At 37.3% G+C, this 19,660-nt stretch overlaps 1 protein-coding gene across 1 annotated transcript; it reads right to left on the bottom strand.

Moving 5' to 3' along the window:
* Positions 1-7,960: 7,960 nt before the first annotated feature.
* Positions 7,961-17,328, bottom strand: LOC149922981 (uncharacterized). The gene is made up of 2 exons (XM_090163788.1): positions 17,206-17,328; positions 7,961-10,763 (listed from the first exon to the last, which is right to left on the bottom strand). Exon 2 carries the CDS (start codon positions 10,188-10,190, stop codon positions 8,316-8,318), a length of 1,875 nt encoding a protein of 624 aa, XP_090019914.1. The 5' UTR covers positions 10,191-10,763; positions 17,206-17,328; the 3' UTR covers positions 7,961-8,315.
* Between the last annotated feature and the right edge of the window lie 2,332 nt (positions 17,329-19,660).

The following is a 19,660-nucleotide window of genomic DNA, read 5'->3' as shown; positions in this document are numbered from 1 at the left end:
AATTATATATTTTTTATCGAATACGTTATTTGAAATTAGTTTTATTTTGTCGATAAAATAAAATGAGAAGATAATTAGTATTCATCTAGGCCATTAAAATTAAACATTTTCTTTCTAAGCCTCGAGGTGGTTTTCAATGGTTGCGATTTTACCGTCAAACCAATGAACCATGCAAATCCTTATGGATTAAAATTTACCGTGATTATTAATCAGCCTCATGATGTAAATGTAAAATCTTACTTCTAAACCATATTTGAATGTCCCTGTTTAATAGTTAAAGAAGTAACTATGATCTATTTCTATGTTCTTATATGCAAATGAACCCTTCTCCCATACATAAAGATTTATAATTAACGTTTGTTATAGTTTAATTATTGCGCCATCAATTTCTCTAAATAACTTTTCTAAATACTATATACTATTAGTCTAGTTAAGCCACCCCTCGAAAACATGTACGGGGAAACTTGAAGCTGAGTCTAGACGTAGCTTTATACTATACACAGTTAGAAAAAAGGGTTTGATTATAAACCCCCAAGGTTCTTAAAAAGAAATCCACAAATTCAAACCCTCCAAAACCCTTTAACGGAAATTTTCAAACCCACAAGGCTTCAAAATGACCACTTTCTGTATTTATAGATTAAATTAAAAATAATTATTTTAATTTACGACTTTATAACAAATTTTGGCGATTGCAACGGGCGCGTTTCGAACCAAGCCCTCTAATTTTTCCAAATGTTATCGCTTTGGCTTGAAATTTTAGTTTTAGATTAGAATTATATAAATGTGTTAAAATATTTAAAAAAGGCCTTTCTATAAAGTAACATTGAGCCTTCTTATTTTGATGTTCTGCGTCACGGGTGACGTATCGATGACGTTTCACTAAGAAGAGCCCTGGACATGAGGCACCCCGTTTTTAAGCATAAACTGAACTGAACTTCTACGTGTATTGTGACGAATGAGGTACGTAAAAACAAGTTCAGCAATCGTAGCTTATTAAAAGTATTTAATAAAATCCCATTTAAATTATTTTACGCAAATTAACGTAATGAACTTCATTGAACGAAACAGCATCACAAATTACAAAAAAATTCTTTAACTCGAACATGCACTAAATCGAAAAATGCTCTGCTAAAAAGCGCGCTAAAACAAAAGTATTTAATAAAATTACATTTAAATTATTTTACGCAAATTAACGTAATGAACTTCATTGAACGAAACAGCACCACAAATTACAAAAATTTCTTTAAAGGGATTATGCACTAAATCGAAAAATGGTCTACTAAAACGCGTTACGGCTTGTTTTTAACGTAACTAGCGCTAATCTAGCGCTTCTATCAAACGTGGTGGTAGAAATTCATTGATCTACAAAAAAATACGAATACGTTCACATTCCCTTTAAGAAAATGTAACGTTTTTAGTTCTTCTCGGTATTTTTTTTCTGTATAAGCAAATAAAAAAAGAAAAATAAGATGAAAACGAAAACGGCGGAAGTAACTAACAGGTACCCCACCAAGAAAGAAGAGAATGGCTTCGATCCTTTCAAAAACAACAGGCGAAACGAGGGGGCACCAGAACTATAGTCTCCCACCGTCTCTCCGTAACGTCTATCTCCCGCCTTCCATAAGCTTTTCGCTTCGTAACGCCAAGAATGTCTGGTGGAAGTCTGGACCCAAACGTTACGACAAACTAGTGGGAGCCTATCTTGAGAGTTGGTGGAGAAAATGGCCAGAGAAAGGTGAGGTTGAGGAGGGAGATACTGCCGTGCAAAGCACAAAAGCATTAACGACCAAAACCCAAATATGGAGAAAACCCGCGAAATTCAAACTTTCTTTGCCTTAAGATACCCCAACTTACTTCTTTCAAGTTTATATCGTAGACTTGGATTTTTCAACTCAAATTATATTCTGATACTGAACAATTTACAGGCCAAACGATATTTCAGAAATATCATTAAAACCATGTATTAAAATGCGTTTTGATTTGATTTTTAAAGAAAATAAACACATTAATGCGTTTTTGGTTTGAAAATAATGCAAAAACCTAAAATAATGCGTTTTGCAACAAGTCATTTCTCAAGGAACAAAAATTTTAAATTCGAAAATTAGTTCAAAATTGAATTTACCGTATAAAATAAGGAGAAATAAAACCAAAATCTGTAAATCGAAAATTTGGTCGTTAATGCTTTTGTGCTTCGCACGGCAGGATAGGCGCGACACCTAGAACTCTCAGCGTGGGCCTCAACTACTATTCAACCGTGTATGGAATATATCCGAGAAGAGATCGTAGGAAATGCCGTGGCTGGTATCCTTGTGGAAGGAATGCGCGAAAAGCGGGAACTTGCGGCAGTGGGTGTTCTTCCAAAACCCCTCGTGCCAATTCGCAGCCACTATCTCCGCGTACACACACGCAGCGGGTCCTTTAGTAAGCAGATTTCTTTCGTTATCCCCCATAACCCACTTCTGAGTCCATAGACGGAAACAGAGAAAAACGAAGTGATAAAAGAACCGCTATTTTTTAAATCTGTCCTTAACGACTTTGGGTGAGACATTCCATTTCAAATTAGTACCTGGACGTAAACAGGAACTTACTTCGCTTCGTACCATTTCTTCTATTATACCATACGTTAGATTATTCGCTTATTTTACCGCATTTTACAGACCTGAAAAGCGTTTATCAAAAACCATTTTACCTCGAGATTTATACTACCTCATAATACATTATTGTTTAGAAGTATTGGAAATTTATTCTTGTTTAGAAGTATTGGAAATTTATTGTTGTTTAGAAGTATTGGAAATTTATTGTTGTTTAGAAGTATTGGAAATTTATTATTGTTTAGAAATATTGAAAAATAATTCGTGTTTTGAAATTTTGGAAATACGGAAACACATTCTTGTGTAAGAATATTGGAAACACACTCTCGTGTAAAAATATTGGAAACACATTCTTGTGTAAAAATATTGGAAACACATTCTCGTGTAAAAAATATTGGAAACATATTCTCGTGTAAGAATATTGGAAACATATTCTCGTGTAAGAATATTGGAAACACATTCTTGTGTAAAAATATTGGAAGCAAATTCTTGTGTAAGAATATTGGAAACACATTCTTGTGTAAAAATATTGGAAGCAAATTCTTGTGTAAGAATATTGGAAACACATTCTTGTGTAAAAATATTGGAAACACATTCTCGTGTAAAAAATATTGGAAACATATTGTCGTGTAAGAATATTGGAAACACATTCTTGTGTAAAAATATTGGAAACACATTCTCGTGTAAAAATATTGGAAATACATTCTTGTGTAAAAATATTGGAAGCAAATTCTTGTGTAAGAATATTGGAAACACATTCTTGTGTAAAAAAATTGGAAACACATTCTCGTGTAAAAATATTGGAAACACATTCTCGTGTAAAAAATATTGGAAACATATTCTCGTGTAAGAATATTGGAAACACATTCTCGTGTAAAAATATTGGAAACACATTCTCGTGTAAAAATATTGGAAACACATTCTCGTGTAAAAATATTGGAAACACATTCTTGTGTAAGAATATTGGAAACACATTCTTGTGTAAAAAATATTGGAAACACATTCTCGTGTAAGAATATTGGAAACACATTCTCGTGTAAAAATATTGGAAACACATTCTCGTGTAAAAATATTGGAAACACATTCTCGTGTAAAAAATATTGGAAACACATTCTTGTGTACATATATTGGAAACACATTCTAGTGTAAAAATATTGGAAACACATTCTCGTGTAAGAATATTGGAAACACATTCTCGTGTAAAAATATTGGAAACACATTCTCGTGTAAAAATATTGGAAACACATTCTTGTGTAAGAATATTGGAAACACATTCTCGTGTAAAAAATATTGGAAACACATTCTTGTGTAAATATATTGGAAACACATTCTTGTGTAAAAAATATTGGAAACACATTCTCGTGTAAGAATATTGGAAACACATTATTGTGTAAAATTATTGGAAACACATTCATGCTTAGAAGTATTAAAAGCACTTTAATAAACTAATATTTTTCTTTTAGCAATTTAGCAAACGTAAATATATTAATTATGATAACCTTTCAAAGAGCTTGGGAGCATTAGTGTGTGGATGTGTATCCCAAATATTATCCTCTTATAGTGTTTTTAAATAAATCAATCAATTAAAGATTTAAATGGATTATGTTAATTATTTTCTAATTGAAATTGATGGAGATTAAATAACACAATTTTGTTCGAAACTTTCTAAAGTTTATCATGATATACCAGACCACAATTTCAAAATCACGGGGAACCTTTTGAAAATAGTATTTTTTAGTAATTGTACCCAAGGTCCATGATCTTGGCGGTTAAGACCATTACTTTTGAAGTCTCTAACATACCCGCTTTTTAAAATAAAAAAAAATATTTTGAAATTGCCGTAAAACCCGCGAAGTTTTATTATAGTATAGCCCTATTTGTAAATAAATCTCATAGATTAAATAAAATCATTACCCAAAAACTGGGAGAGGTCCAAACACGATATCGACTTTATCTAAGCCGTTTAATAAGAGAAGTTAACAAACTGCCCATAAATCGAATCTCAAAAGCGAAAAAAATAATAATAATTATCAGTAGAATTTCGTGACTGCATCCACCCACCCCGTTCGAAGCAGAACCCCGAAAAAAATACAATTTAAAGAAAATAGAAAATACGTCTCGAACGAAATTTGAAGTCCGGAGAGAAATACAGGTTTCTTACAATGGTCCTATATATACGGATCATCAAACGCTTAAATCAAAGGCGTCCCCGGGGGTACGGTCGACGCGCGTTTGAATTTGAACTAAATTCGCGGGTAACCGCGGAGCCGCGAAGGCAAGTTCGCTGCCCGATCAATGCTTTCTCTTTTCCATTCTGCGCCGAAATCAAAAGCCGATTTTCTATATATCGTACATAGAAGACTAAATAACCTACGCTATTTAATAACACGCTTGAGTATGGTTATTTGAAGAGAAAAATATAAGGGATCGTAATATTTTTTTCCAGTTGGAATGCCATAGATATATAGGAACAGATTATGGTTATGGAAAAAAAACCCTGATAGACAGCATTCCGAAAATATTACCGCGGGCTTTTATTTGATTTGCTTTTAACAGAATTTGGAATGTCATAAAACTTCGAGTTTCTCCAGTAAAAATACACATTCTCTTCTCGCAAATGCTGTAATAAAATTACAGTTTTTTTCATACAAAAACGATTACTTTTATATCGCGTATATAAAAGGTATAATCTTAACGATCGAGAACGGTTCGTTAAGTTTTGAGAAGATATCTAATTAAAGTATCAGTTCATAAGTAACATAACAACAATAAGTGTGACACTATAGTTTTAATTCTAATTTCCTTATCAAACCTTTTTTCGACACTGACTTGGACTTGTACTCGTACTGAGTACTAAGATATCGACCTTGGAAATAGTATATTTTGAATTCGGCATATTTAGACACTACACCTGGGGGTTCTGCGCTGAGAACTAAACCTTGATTTCGCAATAGATCTGAAAATTAGTTCGGTCATACTTTTTCCTAATTTACACATTTATTGCTATTATGTTACTTATGGTCCGTTTAATGCACCGGGTTAGTGATAGGTGAATACTTTTGTCCTACCTTAAGCAGCTTACGGCCAATTTCAAGCTAAGCGTTTGCGGGAACTGAAGGTAAAAAGTTGATAATGCTGTAGTTTCGGGTATCTTAGCGTGGAATGAATGGATGTTATCAAATATCACTTACGGTTGTTATGCATCACCAATTCAAATTGTATAATATACAAAATAAACGTAATTTAAATCAACATAAGAATTTAAAATAAAGGAAAGTTTTTAGTGATTCTCAATAAAAGAAGATCAGCGAGTCCCCAAGGAGTAATAGAAATGAAAGCGTAGAATGGAAAGCTAGGTTTTATTTAGTCCTTGTCTCTAGGTTTTGAAGCGGTGCCGAAAATAAGATCACATTTTAGGCGGTAAAAGTTTTATAAAAGTTTAAAAAAGATAAATTTTACCTTTATATCATATAAAATTTATCATTTACTTCGACCAGGACGAACACGTGTGCAAAGGCTTGTCTCTTCCGTGAAAGCATGGTGAAATTGAAAAGCAAAATCTATTTTACAAGTCGGATTGAATTTGGCTTATTTGGTTGGTTACCGGTTGAATTGGCAACCCTTTTACAGCCCGACCGAAAATATTTCAGATCAATGATAATTTTTTCCAAATTTACATACATTTTTATACATCACCAATTAAAATTGTATAATATACGAAATAAACGTAATTGAAATTAAATATCACCTCCGAAGCCTCAAGCGTGAAATTTTCGTTTGAAATTAAAAATATCCTTAACAAGGTCAACAAAATATAAAAGGTAGAAAACGTATACAAATTTAAACGATTTCAGTCGCGTCCCAATTTATAAAACATGGACCAAGTATGTATTAAAAATGGTTGTATATTTATTACTTTTCCTTGTTTATATTCAACCGCGTAATAAATTTTCTCAGAGGGGTAAAATACAGACGAACGAGCGCCTGTTTTTGAGGACAAAGAGATAAGAGAAGAAGATTTGATTTTTAAAATACAAAATAAAACGACGAAAAAAATAGAAAAATCGAATTAAATTTTTCAATCGAATAATTTTCAAAAATTAGATAAAAACAATAGCGTCGCTACAGGGAAGACCTAGTTAGAGTTTACCGAGGGGAAAATTAACCCATTTCTATACATCAAATCGAGCCTTCAAAATTGGATTAAAAGATTAAGATTTGAGATTGTACGAAGTACGCGAGAATGTATGACTTTTAAGGCTTAAAACTCCCTTACCCTCGGGCCACAAAAATCAGCAATTTTTCTTATCAAAAAATACCAAATGGGATGCGGGATTCCACTATAATTACGAGGAAAATTATGAGACATTTATCTGATCATTTGATTGCTTTCCAAATTTATTTTGAAGGTAATTTTTCTAATTTTAATATCTTCAAGGGTGAAGGTAAACGAACCCATTATATTTATGAGATCAGCCCGTCGGCTTGATTAACGTTGATTGAAGAAAGTTATTTTATTAAACTGCCTCTGCCAGATTGTGTAAATTAAAGTTTCTAAAATATTTTTTACACGGAATCCGCGTGAAAAATACCGTTACTTAAAAGGCTGGAAAAATCCCAGAATATGATTGGCTACTATATTCTTACCAATATTTTCAAAACGCCAATGTGACCCTTTAAATGTATTTCTACACGAACCCATACGATTTTTTAGTGACCAAAAAAAGTTAAAGTTATTCTTATCATTGTAACACGCCCCGCGTGACAACAAAACAACTCTCGAAAAAGTGGAAATTCTTTCGCTAACGTATGCAAAACAGATTGAAGGAGCGAGAAGCGACTAACTGGTTTACAGGGACAGGACTGGTTTCTCTGGCGCTACGGAATGTATTATTCGATGGCTTGCGAAGGGAGACCTAAATGAAAGGCGCTACCTCGTTTCGATCTCCGAGAAAATGACCTCAATATAACAAGTACAGCGCCCTAAGAAAAAACATGGAAAATTCGTAAAAAAATGAAGAAACAATCTCCCGCATCTAAAGGGATAGTTGAAAACGAATACAATTTTTTCCACGAGTTCTGAAAGCTGATTAATATCGGCGAAAAGTCTATTTCGCGCAACAGCGACCAAAAGTCGATTGAGCTAGAATTAAAACAAGTTCGGCTTAGAGACTAGTTTTTCTCCTACAATGAAAAATTTGTTGCGTTCCATACTAAATTATAAAGAATGAAAAAACGGTTCAATTTCTAGAATTTTTTTATATAAACAATTCCGATAGATATACAATTTTTTTAATTCAAAAAATTATCTAAAAAAACAAGTTTTTTTTTTAATTCTTGGATAAAAAATGTTTTTAGGCACTCTAGGATATTTTTTGATTTTGTTCATTATTTGACTATAATAATTGCGGAATCGGGAAATTGTTCGTATTTGTTTTTATAAATTCCGAATAAGTATTGAGCGCCATATTCGGATTATTTTTTATTATTATTTAAAGGTTTCTCCTAAAACACGCAAGCGCGAATTAATAGTGGCACATTTGAACGAAATTTACATCAAAATATTTAGAAAAGTTTGTTGTCTCGCGTTACTTTAGCCGATTGTCAATAAAATATTTACATGGTATACATTCGCGCGTTTAAAAAGACCGTACAGTTCATCTTACTAAGAGGGTTAAAGTCTACGCAATTTCAACCGAACTTTCCGGTCAATCGTGGTTGGCTTTAGTATTGGGCACCTAACTGCAGTCGTCGATGGTAGGGTTCGGCGAAGCTATGTCGGTAATCGCGACTGTCCACGGGTAGGTCAAAATAACCGGATTTCCGGCGCTCTTCGACGTAGTTAGGCCTCTCTTTGACAGGCTCCGCTCGTCTAGCGGGGTGCCTTTCGAGGTGGTGACCATTCGGGGTCGAGGCGAAACCGCTTTTGGGTTGTTGAGGGGGCGGTTGTCGATCGGAGACGGGCTCGCCGTACCGGTCGTAGGAATTGTAGGGCAAACTGTCGTAGGCGTGGTGGACGGTCTCGGGTCGGGGTCTGTCAGTGGTCCTGCTCTCGTGTTGTCGAAGGTAATTGTGGTTGAAGGATCTGGGCTCCTGGCGGGGTTCGTAGTACCTTTCCTTGGGTGGGTATCCGAACTGGAAGGTCGGCGGCGAAGAGGGCTGTTCCGCGTCGCGCTGAGGCCCTGGGTAGGAAACGGGCCGACTTTCTCTGTAATTCTTCTTCTCCAGAGGGTTACTCCGGCGGCGATACACCACCTCGGGCTCTCGTTCCCGCTCGAAATTCTCCTCCCGATACCCTTTGGGTGGAGTGGAGACGGGCACTCTGTGCTCGGTAGTGCCGTGTCGGTAATCGAACGATCGTGGTTCGGGGTCACGATCCACGCTGTTCTTCTTCAGGGACAGTTGACGGAAATCCTGTACCGGTGGACTGCCCCCCGATCGGACGAACCTGTTGGGCACGTAGCCATCCCGTTCGTCCCTGGAATTGTAGCTGACCGGATGGATCGGAGGAGGAGCGTGGTGGCTGTAGCTATTGGGCGATGATGATCGGTATCGTACCGGACTACCTATTGGAGGCGCCTTTCGCCATTCCGATGGCACGACCTCGTCGTCCACGGGTAACGGCTCGGACGCGGGCCAGTCTTCCTCGTCGGAACTGGTGTCGGGATCAATTTCTTTGCTCTCAAAATCAGGATGGGAGGACACTTCCTGGATGGCCGAACTGAGCGCCTCGTCCGAACCGATCCCGCTGCTTTTTCCGCTAGAGCCCGACTCTCGCGTTTTGTCCAGTTTGCTCGACACTACTTTAGGAACCGGGTTGAGGCCGACGATGTTTAGGTTAGTGCTCCTGCGGATGTCAATGTCTTCCAGTTTGCCCCTTCGCCTGCTGACCGTGTCGTAATCCTTGGGTGGCAGTAGAATCGGACAACTGTTCTTGTTGGTCAAGCGTTCTCGGAGTTCCGCCGCCAACGAGTCATAGAGACTGGCGATGTTCTCACGGCGAGGGCTGATCGGAGCGTCCCTGTCAGAGCCGAACGAGTCCTCGGTGCGATCGCTGTCATCCGTGCGAGTACTACGACCATCCGAGTTCAAACGCCTCGAGGGCAGGAGTCCTTTGGCAGCTAGACGATTCTCGATTTCCCGGAATTTCTTCTGGTTCTCGGGTCTATCGATTAGGATTTGCAGTTGCGTTCGCAATGTCGTGGCCGTTTCGACCGAGTCACACCGATAGGCGTGCACGTGGACGGGGCATTTGGTCAGCGGGTTGTAAATCAGCAGAATGCCGCAGACAATGTCGTCGTCCGGTTTCGACTCTTGGAGGACGCACGTGACAGCGTGGTGCGGGATAAAGTGCTTGATCTGCTCCGTTTTTCCTTTATTATTTTTGCGGGGAACGTTCTGGATAATCTTCATGCCCTTATTGCTGACCTGCAGGGTCACCTTCATGGGCTCCAACTCTTTCTCCTTGTCCTGGAGATAGTGCAGAACTGGGCGAATGAATTCCTCGCCACGAAGGCCTTTACTCTCTTTGGCACCCAGAAACCAGACGTAGTACGACTGCTTTTTGACGTCCTTGCGTTTTCCGGCGCGAAAAGCCATCTTCGCGAGGCTCTTGTCGAACGCTTTCCGAAACAGTCAGCGAAGGAGAGATCGCGATTCAGAACCTCACCGACTGACGCATAACCAAAACAAGCGGTTTAGAACAAATTTAAATCCTTGGGTGTATCCTGTAGTAACCGTTCGTTCCACGCGTTTTCACAGTAAAAAACCACCAGAGACCAACAACGGCAAAGAGTAAAAATCAACTGGTTTTGCCGGCTCGTCGAAGTAATGAGTCTGGAGTACTTTTTATCTTTGTAGGACGGTGAAATAGGTTCCTTTCAAAAAATGCCCGAACCGTTGGTTAGGCGCGAACCGAGGCCAACGCCGCTAGACAAACCGGTCCAACAATCTTCCTGGTCGAGACCAGGACGCCAGTCTTTGGCATTCCGAGCGCCAGTCGTCACCACGCTCGTTCTAATTCTCGTTCGCTGCTCTTCGAAACAGGTGGGGGTCCCGCGTTTGTTACAAACGGGGCGATGATGAGCCAATCTCTTTTTACAAATTTACCCTCGATCCTCCAATTAATCGACGAGGCAAAACTTTCGTTCCAAACCTGCTCCCTCGCAATATCTACGCAATAAACATTCTACGTAAGAAACATATTCTAACGAGTCCTTGGAACTCTAAAAGAAGATTCGAATTAGGTGGTGCGTTTTTGCTTTATTTATTTTTCTGTGCCAAAGTTGTTTTATTAATGGCGCGATAATCAGAACCGCCTTCGAAGCGCGAAAATAATGCGCCAGCGACGGGATAATTTAAGCCAAGCAATCGTCCGAAACGGAATATTTCCCACACAACTTCAACATTCGCGACTCCCGGCTAAACCACGGTGAACGGACAATGGACGTTGCGCCGGTACACCCTGAGAAAATGACGCCCCCCCCCCCTCAAGAGAATCTAGACGTATACCCTGACCCCGTACGAGATATTCGAGTCGTAAGCGTTATTTGTAAAGGCCTAGAGTAGACCGAGGTTGGGAAAATTCTATCGAGAGTTGACCCGAGAAGAATATACACGCGGAAAGGCCATTAGAACAGTACTTTCCTTTATGCGAAAATATTTCAACCGTCGGGCCCATCTCACGAGCTCGAAGAACCATTACCGCAACTTTTCTATAATAAGAAAGTATAGCCTTAGATCTAAATACGCGTCACACAAACCCGGTGATCCTCTTTCAAGTGGCCTAAGGTCGAATTCATCCGAAATTATTAATGACCCCATTTTTATACGTAGGATTTAATGGTTCGTATTTATAAATGAAAGTATATAAATCTCGCCCACTATAGCTTCAATTGATTGCTTAACCATTCCGCTCGTTAAAAACGTACGGACTCTTTTCTCGCAGTTCATTAATAACGTTAATTAAATTTCCCCGAATGTTAATTGTTTATGGAGATAGGTATAAACGCTTCGCGTATTAAATGGAATCTCCCCAGAGATAGCTCTATAGGGGAGAGCCGTTCACCCTATAAGATTTTCCTTTTCAGTTATACGATTGTATCGTTACGTTGTTGCCGTTATCAACAAAGTAAAATTTGGAAAAGGCATGCGCTTTTATGGCGAAAGTACTTGTAAAATGAGTATAAATTGGGCCTCGGGTATTAGCATAAATAACATAATAACCGTAAGTATGACACTTCCTATTGTTTTAATGCTAATTTCCTGACAAAACCTATTTTCGACACTGACATACTCGCCAAGCTCCGACTTGGACTAGCACTCGAACTGAGTACCATGTTATCGTTAGTGGTAGTAGTTCGCCTGGGTCATTTTTAAACACTAGGGGTCTCTGTGGTGATAACTAAACCTAGATTGCGCACCAGCTCAGAAAATCAGTTCGGTGATAATTTTTCCTACTGATTATTTTATTATTATTGTTATATTTTAATAGTGTGGACGTTACATCCATTAAAATATTTTATAAGAACATTACGCCTAACATAATAAGAAATTATTTTATAATGAAGAGGCTTTCACTACATTATGTGAATCTTAAATAAGAGTGCAAAAATGTGCTATCACTCGATTACCCAAACGCCGGCGTGTAACGATATTTATAGTATCTTCGCGTTAATGTCAAAGTTCATGTTCTTTTGGTTTTATACGCCAAGTATGATACACCAGCTTTGGGGGAGAGAAAAGTCGTGACTTTTGAAGTTTGTACGAATGGCGTGTCATCGGAGGCCCCTGACTTTTTGAAGGTTGGAACGTGCTTTTTAGTTATTTTCAACGCATGGCCGAAAATACGCGACTCATTTTATTAAATGGGCTAGCGTACGTATGGCTAAATTGAAACTAAATCTGGATAATTGTTTGCCCTACTTAAAATGGCAGAATCACGAAACTTCTACTGAAATAGCTAAAGACAAAAATCGACTTCAATCTGATATGTTTGAATAAATGTTAAATATATTTCGATAATTTAATTAAATAGAAATTATGCAATTAATTTAATTAATTAATAAAAGCGAAGCCTCTTGGATTTTGTCGGCATTAAATAAAATTTTAAATACCCTAAGAACACTATGCAAATTTCGTACCAAAAAAGTGTTCCATTTTTACAAGGATGATCTATACTGAAAAAATATATAATTTGGGATTGGATAAAAATCAAAACTCACTGTCGCTCCAAAATGGTAAACAAATAACAGCAGCAACTTTCCCACAAATAAGAAATGGGATAAGAAAAATTATAATATTTTCATTTTCTGTCACGGTCGAAATATTGCAATATACGTTTAAGTCCTGTTTCACCGTCCGAATCTCGTCATAAAATAACATTTTTGCGACAAGATTAATATAACGTTTCTACTCTAATAGACACAATTAGACACGCATTCTTGAAAGTCATTTTCGAAAATTTTTCTTTTCAACGCCGGATCAAACCGTTTTCGCTTCAGAGTTTACCTCTACGATGAACGTCTCCCCCCAAACGAAACTGGAAGATAGAATAAGGCCCCCCAATTGATTATACATTATCTAATAGTTGTATAATTTGCAGTCCGATACCTAACCTAGTTACGCGATACCCATTGTCAAACCGCCGGAAATCACGATACAATAACAGACAATAACGCCATTTGAAAATGATTGTTAGTTACATTTTTAATTAAATTTGTGACTTTTATGTTAATGATTTTGCTACTGTTTGTTTAATTTGTTTAATTTGTGACTTTTATGGTAATGATTTTGCTACTGTTTGTTTAATTTGTGACTTTTATGGTAATGATTTTGCTACTGTTTGTTTAATTTGTGATTTTTATGGTAATGATTTTGCTACTGTTTGTTTAATAAAGCATTTCGTTATTTGATCAAGGTTTTAAACTTTTATTGAACGTTTTGTCTGTTTGTTGCTAATTCATCAACAATTTTGTTTATTTTCCTGGTTAAGAGACTTTATTTGGCCGAAATTCGTAGCTTTTTGACTATAATTTGTCTAAATACAAATACGTTTATTATATTTGAACAAAATTGATGTTTATTCGAAAAATATTGTCTAATGAACGAAATTGGTGCTTATTCGTAGAAATTTGTGTTTAGTCGGACCAATTATGGTTTTTGAATAATATTGGTGTCTAATAATAAAATTGTTGTCTATTTGATAAAAAATTGTCTACTTGAATAAAATTTGCGGTTTATCGTACTTAATATTGTTTATTTGAATAAAATTGGTGTCTATTTGATAAAAATTGTCTACTTGAATAAAATTTGCGGTTTATCGTACTTAATATTGTTTATTTGAATAAAATTGGTGTATATTTGAACAAAGTTGGTGGTGTGTATTTTTAGTGAAATTCGAATATTTAAGTACTATTTTTGCGAGTGACCTAACCTCAATCAAGGCGTAAAATTGAGCTTAACACGCTATGCTAAAGGAATAAAACTCTTTCGGTCATATTGGCCGTATCCAAAACGGACCTGGCACGAGCTATGAACCATGCCGATCTGTAGAAAACCAGAAAGGCCAACTAGCTACGAAAACAAACAGTCACCACTAAACTGCTGGGAGATATTAGAAAAAGGGTAAAGTCTCCTCGCATTAACTCGCATCGAAACATCAGGTATTCCTTCCAGTAAGGTAGCAAAAAAATATCACATCGAAACTAGCGATAAAAAAATAGCGGAGTATAAAATTTCTGGCGATACGGAAATGACGGAAATTGAAAGAAATTGCTCGTCGTAATCTATGCTTCAACGAATTTCGGAGAAACACACGCGTTGAAAGCTGTTTTGTGGACAGGTTCAGGAGCGTTATACGGCTTAGTGGGATCCGCTTCCAGTTCCGATTGAGCAGGCACGGGCCCTATTAAAACTACGGGCTTCGCGTTCGTCCGAAAATCGAACGCTGCGCCCCAAACCCGCAATTAAACGCGAAAACCCTTTGAAACTATGTCTTCCCCGTATCGAATCATAGCGTGAATTTCAAAACCAGCCCAATTACAAGAGACCGATGTGCAATTACAATAGCTTCTAGTATTCGAAGTTCCGTAGTAATTAGACAAGGGTAGCAGTTAGGTCCACCCCTTAAATTATTAGAATTGATCAACATTTAACATTAAATTGGGACAAAATATATTATTTAATAATTGGTACCCTAATACCCTTTTCAGACTGGGCTTAGATTAAATCAATGTTAACTTTTCATACTTCAATAAAAATTAAAAATCAACTTGATTTTACTTAACCCGCCTTTATAAGCATTGTCTGAAAACGGTTTAACACGTAAATTTGACCAATATCGTCGCCCTGGCAACGCTGACGTCCTGTTAAAGCTACCTTAACATTAAACTTGATCTTGTACGCTTTTAAATTAATTAAAAAAAGATTTATATTTCCTGAATAAAATTAAAAAAAATTCGCCCGATAAGCGTACATTAAAACGCTAAGCTACGTAACGTAGAATTACGTACTTTAACGGTAATTCTAGAAATTTGGTAGTAATTAGTCGGCAGAATATAATTAAATCGCGCTAATTGCGTCGGTATTAAACAAAATCGCTTATCTTGGGTCATTGACTGCTCCTATGTGCAGATATAGACAACTAATAATTCCATTCTATATTTCGTAAAGAATTAAGGAAAAGAATAAAACGAAAAAAGGTGTTGCTAATTGCTCTAACCTAGATGAAAAGATCGTCTTTTGGATTAGAGAAAACGTCATTGTAGAGCGAGGGAAATCAACGTCTCTCTTCAGAAGACAAGTTCAGCGGCCCTTGGGCGAAGAGGCCTCCCGATTCGAAATCTTATAAGACGGCGGAGAAAATTGACAGTTTCATTCGAAACAATTTCCAAATTCCGAGATTTAACTCAATGGATTGTAGGGTAATATCCCGAGGACATTGCGAAAAGTCAGCAGAACCCCGTTTGACTCGTCCTGTTTATGGATATTTAATTGCGGTGTCTAGTTCCTTATTAGTATTCAGATTCAATAGGCTAATTCTCGCGGGTTCCTCAGATGCTACATTCGCAGATGGAATAGGCTAATTATCGCGGGTTCCTCGGATGATACATTCGCAGATGGAATAGGCTAATTCTCGCGGGTTCCTCAGATGCTACATTCGCAGATGGAATAGGCTAATTCTTGCTGGTTCCTCAGACGATACATTCGCAGATGGAAAGGCTAATTCACGCGGGTTCCTCAGATGATACATTCGCAGATGGAATAGGCTAATTCTCGCGGGTTCCTCAGATGCTACATTCGCAGATGGAATAGGCTAATTCTCGCGGGTTCCTCAGATGCTACATTCGCAGATGGAATAGGCTAATTCTCGCGGGTTCCTCAGATGCTACATTCGCAGATGGAATAGGCTAATTCTCGCGGGTTCCTCAGATGCTACATTCGCAGATGGAATAGGCTAATTCTCGCGGGTTCCTCAGATGCTACATTCGCAGATGGAATAGGCTAATTCTCGCGGGTTCCTCAGATGCTACATTCGCAGATGGAATAGGCTAATTCTCGCGGGTTCCTCAGATGCTACATTCGCAGATGGAATAGGCTAATTCTCGCGGGTTCCTCAGATGCTACATTCGCAGATGGAATAGGCTAATTCTCGCGGGTTCCTCAGATGCTACATTCGCAGATGGAATAGGCTAATTCTCGCGGGTTCCTCAGATGCTACATTCGCAGATGGAATAGGCTAATTCTTGCGGGTTCCTCAGATGATACATTTGGATTAACGCTTAACTTAGGATTTGGATAATGAAATTTCCCTGATCTAGAAAGTTTCCACGTTTTAGATGAAGCCCTAATTAAACATTTTACTTATACACTTTTTAAACGAGGCTTACAACACCGGGTTTATTACGCTTAAGTTTATTTACCATATTAAAATTTAACTTAACCCCCTTTTTTAGCAATATTTAAAAATATTTTTTCCCGTTTAATTAGAAAGACGTTGTAAATAAGACTATATTAAAGATAGACTCACGATTTTTTAAACCTAAAAAAGGTTCATAAATGACGGTTTGGTAAAACTAACTTTTAAAGATAAGTGTAACGATTTTTTTCCCCTAAACAAAAGTTAAATGCGGATATATTACGAAAGTTATTCGTATCCATTTCTATAAAATCTGACAAAGGTTTTATTTTAATATGGTTTTTAAATGAGCAAAAGGAAATATTCGCGAAAATAACCGTTTTATCATTTAATGCCGGTAGACCAAATCACTCACCGTTATAGTTTACATTTTACCTCATAGACCCGAACTTTCTTTGTAGTTAAGAACCGCCCACAATACTCCGAATCTTAAGAATTCACGATTTACAATTTAAAAATAAATTAAATTATGTGAAATATTTAAATATATAGAAAACACGGCGGCTAAATTAAATTTACCCAATCCAAGGAGAGGTTTAAAAACGCATCTTTCAAATTAACACCGTAAATCGCACCATTAACAAACTTTGGCAAAAACAAATTCGAATTCTTTTAAAAAGAAAAATGAACCGCATTTATCGCGGGTAAAAACGCACCACTCAAATTGCAAATAATCAGTGGCAAAAGAAATCATACCTTCGTATAGACAAAATCCAATTCGCACATCCGTCGTTCTCGGGGGTCAACACAGGCGAGGGCTCCAAAAATCCGACAAAATATCCACAGAGAGCCAGTCGCGAATATCCCAGCCTCGACGCGCGACCTACAACGTCCGAATGATCAGGTTCTAGCTACGCTCTAACAAACACTCCAGTCTCGCGCACCTGTCCCGCTAGGATCCGCCACCAGCGACTACAGACTCGTACCTTGGCGCATGCGCGAGTGTTGCCGAAAAAGCTGGGATAACCAGACACTCCAGCGCGCCTCTCTACGTAGACGTATCCTACTATAACTCGAAGTGTTAGGTAACGCCGGAGATGGGGCTTAGAATTAATATAATAACAAACTGGGATTGGAATTTCGCGTAACTTGAAAAAGAATCTAATATTACGGGCGTCGTGGTAAAGCCGAGAAATACCTGTTTGGAATTCGCGCCAGCCTACCAATCATGGTATACTTACAGATCTCTGACCCTACGCTGGAGCGGAGGAGAGAAGGGAGGGGAGGGGAGTAGGGGATGGAACGCATTCAATAACAGGGGGTAATTCTCCGATTTAAAAAAGCCAAGGGTGCAGTCGCATTTTTTTATTTTCAATTTGATGGGGGATGCGTTTTTAACTTTTTGTAATTCTCAAATTGGGCTTTTGCGTGGATTGATGGAAAGGGAGGTTATGTGGTTAGGAATGCGAGGGTTTTTATCACTGGGACGTCATGGTCAAATTGACGGACTACAGTGAAAGAGGCAGGTTCCCAGGGATGGTGAGGCTTCAAAGGCGGCTAAATCCCTATTGTTGAGTCGCGTAACTATACGTGAAAGCCAGTTGAAGGTCAAATGTATTTTACTATTTTGTATTATTATTTAACTATACGGAATGTTTCGAAATGTTTCTAGATTTTACGTAATATTTAGGTAATTTAGCTTGTTCATATCTAGAATCCACAAACACAAGGAGAACTCAGCTAGCCTTTAAACACGTTAAGGCAGTTAGAGATTTCATTTAAACCAAGGAATACCTCTGCGTGTGGTGCCATACCAGAGTGACTGAGAAAAATCATATCACCTCGGGCAGGAATCGACCCTACGACTACGGAGGCCACGAATAATCAGGCCTCGGACACCCAATTTATGAATTACTCGATCTGGTTCGTAATATTGATGTATATAATTTTACGTCAACTAATTTTATAACAGGTCCTTGATAGCCTGTAGTAATAACAAAGATAATTTATTTTTGTTATAAAATTAGTTGACGTAAAATGCTACGGCACCGTCAACAACGGGTTAAATGTATCCCGTCATAAATTGGGTGTCCTAGGCATGATTACTCGTGGCCTCGGTAGTCCAATGGTAGTGACGTTGGGACGGCAACCCAAAGGTCGTAGGGTTGATTCCTGCCCGAGGTGGTATGATTTTTCTCAGAAACTCTGGTATGGCACCACACGCAGAGGTATTCCTTGGTTTAAATGAAACTTCTAATTACAAACTCCTGCGTAATATCAAAAATAACTTCTCAACGTTAACGCAGTGTTATGTACAAATTTCATTGGACGAGCCTTTAAGCTGAACGTTTTACGGAAAGGGGGAAGACAAATTCGGAATTTTCCCCTTCCGACGGCAGCAGGCGCTAAAGCGTCTAACCAATGAAAAATTGACGCAAGAAAATGCACGACTTTTGACGGGTTGAGTTCTCCTTGTGTGGGGTGCTGTGTTTGTTGCTCCTAGGTTCTTATGTAACTGGTTTGTTTAAATGCAGTGATCTATGCGAGTAACTGCATTTTAATGATAAGTTACTATTTTCTTGTTTACAATACCTTTCCATTGATTTATTTACGTAAAGAAAGTACATGGCGAACCTCGAAACAGTTTAAACTTCCCAATATGGTGCTTGTCTATTGGGGGTGAATAGAAAAGTTTTAGAATTATCTGAAAATCCTAAAATCATGAAATTCTTAAATCAATAAAATCATCAAATTATTAAAGTTGTAAAATCATCAAATTCTTAAATCTGTAAAATGAACCTATTCTTAAATCTGTAAAATCATCAAATACTTAAATCTGTAAAATCATCAAATTGTTAAATCTGTAAAATCATTAAATTCTTAAATTTGTAAAATCAAAAGATTCTTAAATCTGTAAAATCATCAAATACTTAAATCTGTAAAATCATCAAATTGTTAAATCTATAAAATCATTAAATTCTTAAATCTGTAAAATGAACCTATTCTTAAATCTGTAAAATCATCAAATACTTAAATCTGTAAAATCATCAAATTGTTAAATCTGTAAAATCATTAAATTCTTAAATTTGTAAAATCAAAAGATTCTTAAATCTGTAAAATCATCAAATTCTTAAATCTGTAAAATCATAAAATTGTTAAATCTGTAAATTGAACAAATTATTAAATTTGTAAAATCAAAAGATTCTTAAAT

Source organism: Leiobunum rupestre, chromosome 11, assembly GCF_980474605.1.
Source record: "Leiobunum rupestre chromosome 11, qqLeiRupe1.1.hap1, whole genome shotgun sequence".
NCBI classification, from domain to species: Eukaryota; Metazoa; Arthropoda; class Arachnida; order Opiliones; family Sclerosomatidae; genus Leiobunum; species Leiobunum rupestre.
The sequence above is the reverse complement of the archived record's forward strand: the minus strand, read 5'-3'. Positions and strand labels throughout refer to the sequence as shown.

Coding starts and splice junctions, on each gene's coding strand:
- LOC149922981 (XM_090163788.1), bottom strand. CDS start 10,190: ATGGCTTTTCGCGCCGGAAAACGCAAGGACGTCAAAAAGCAGTCGTAC.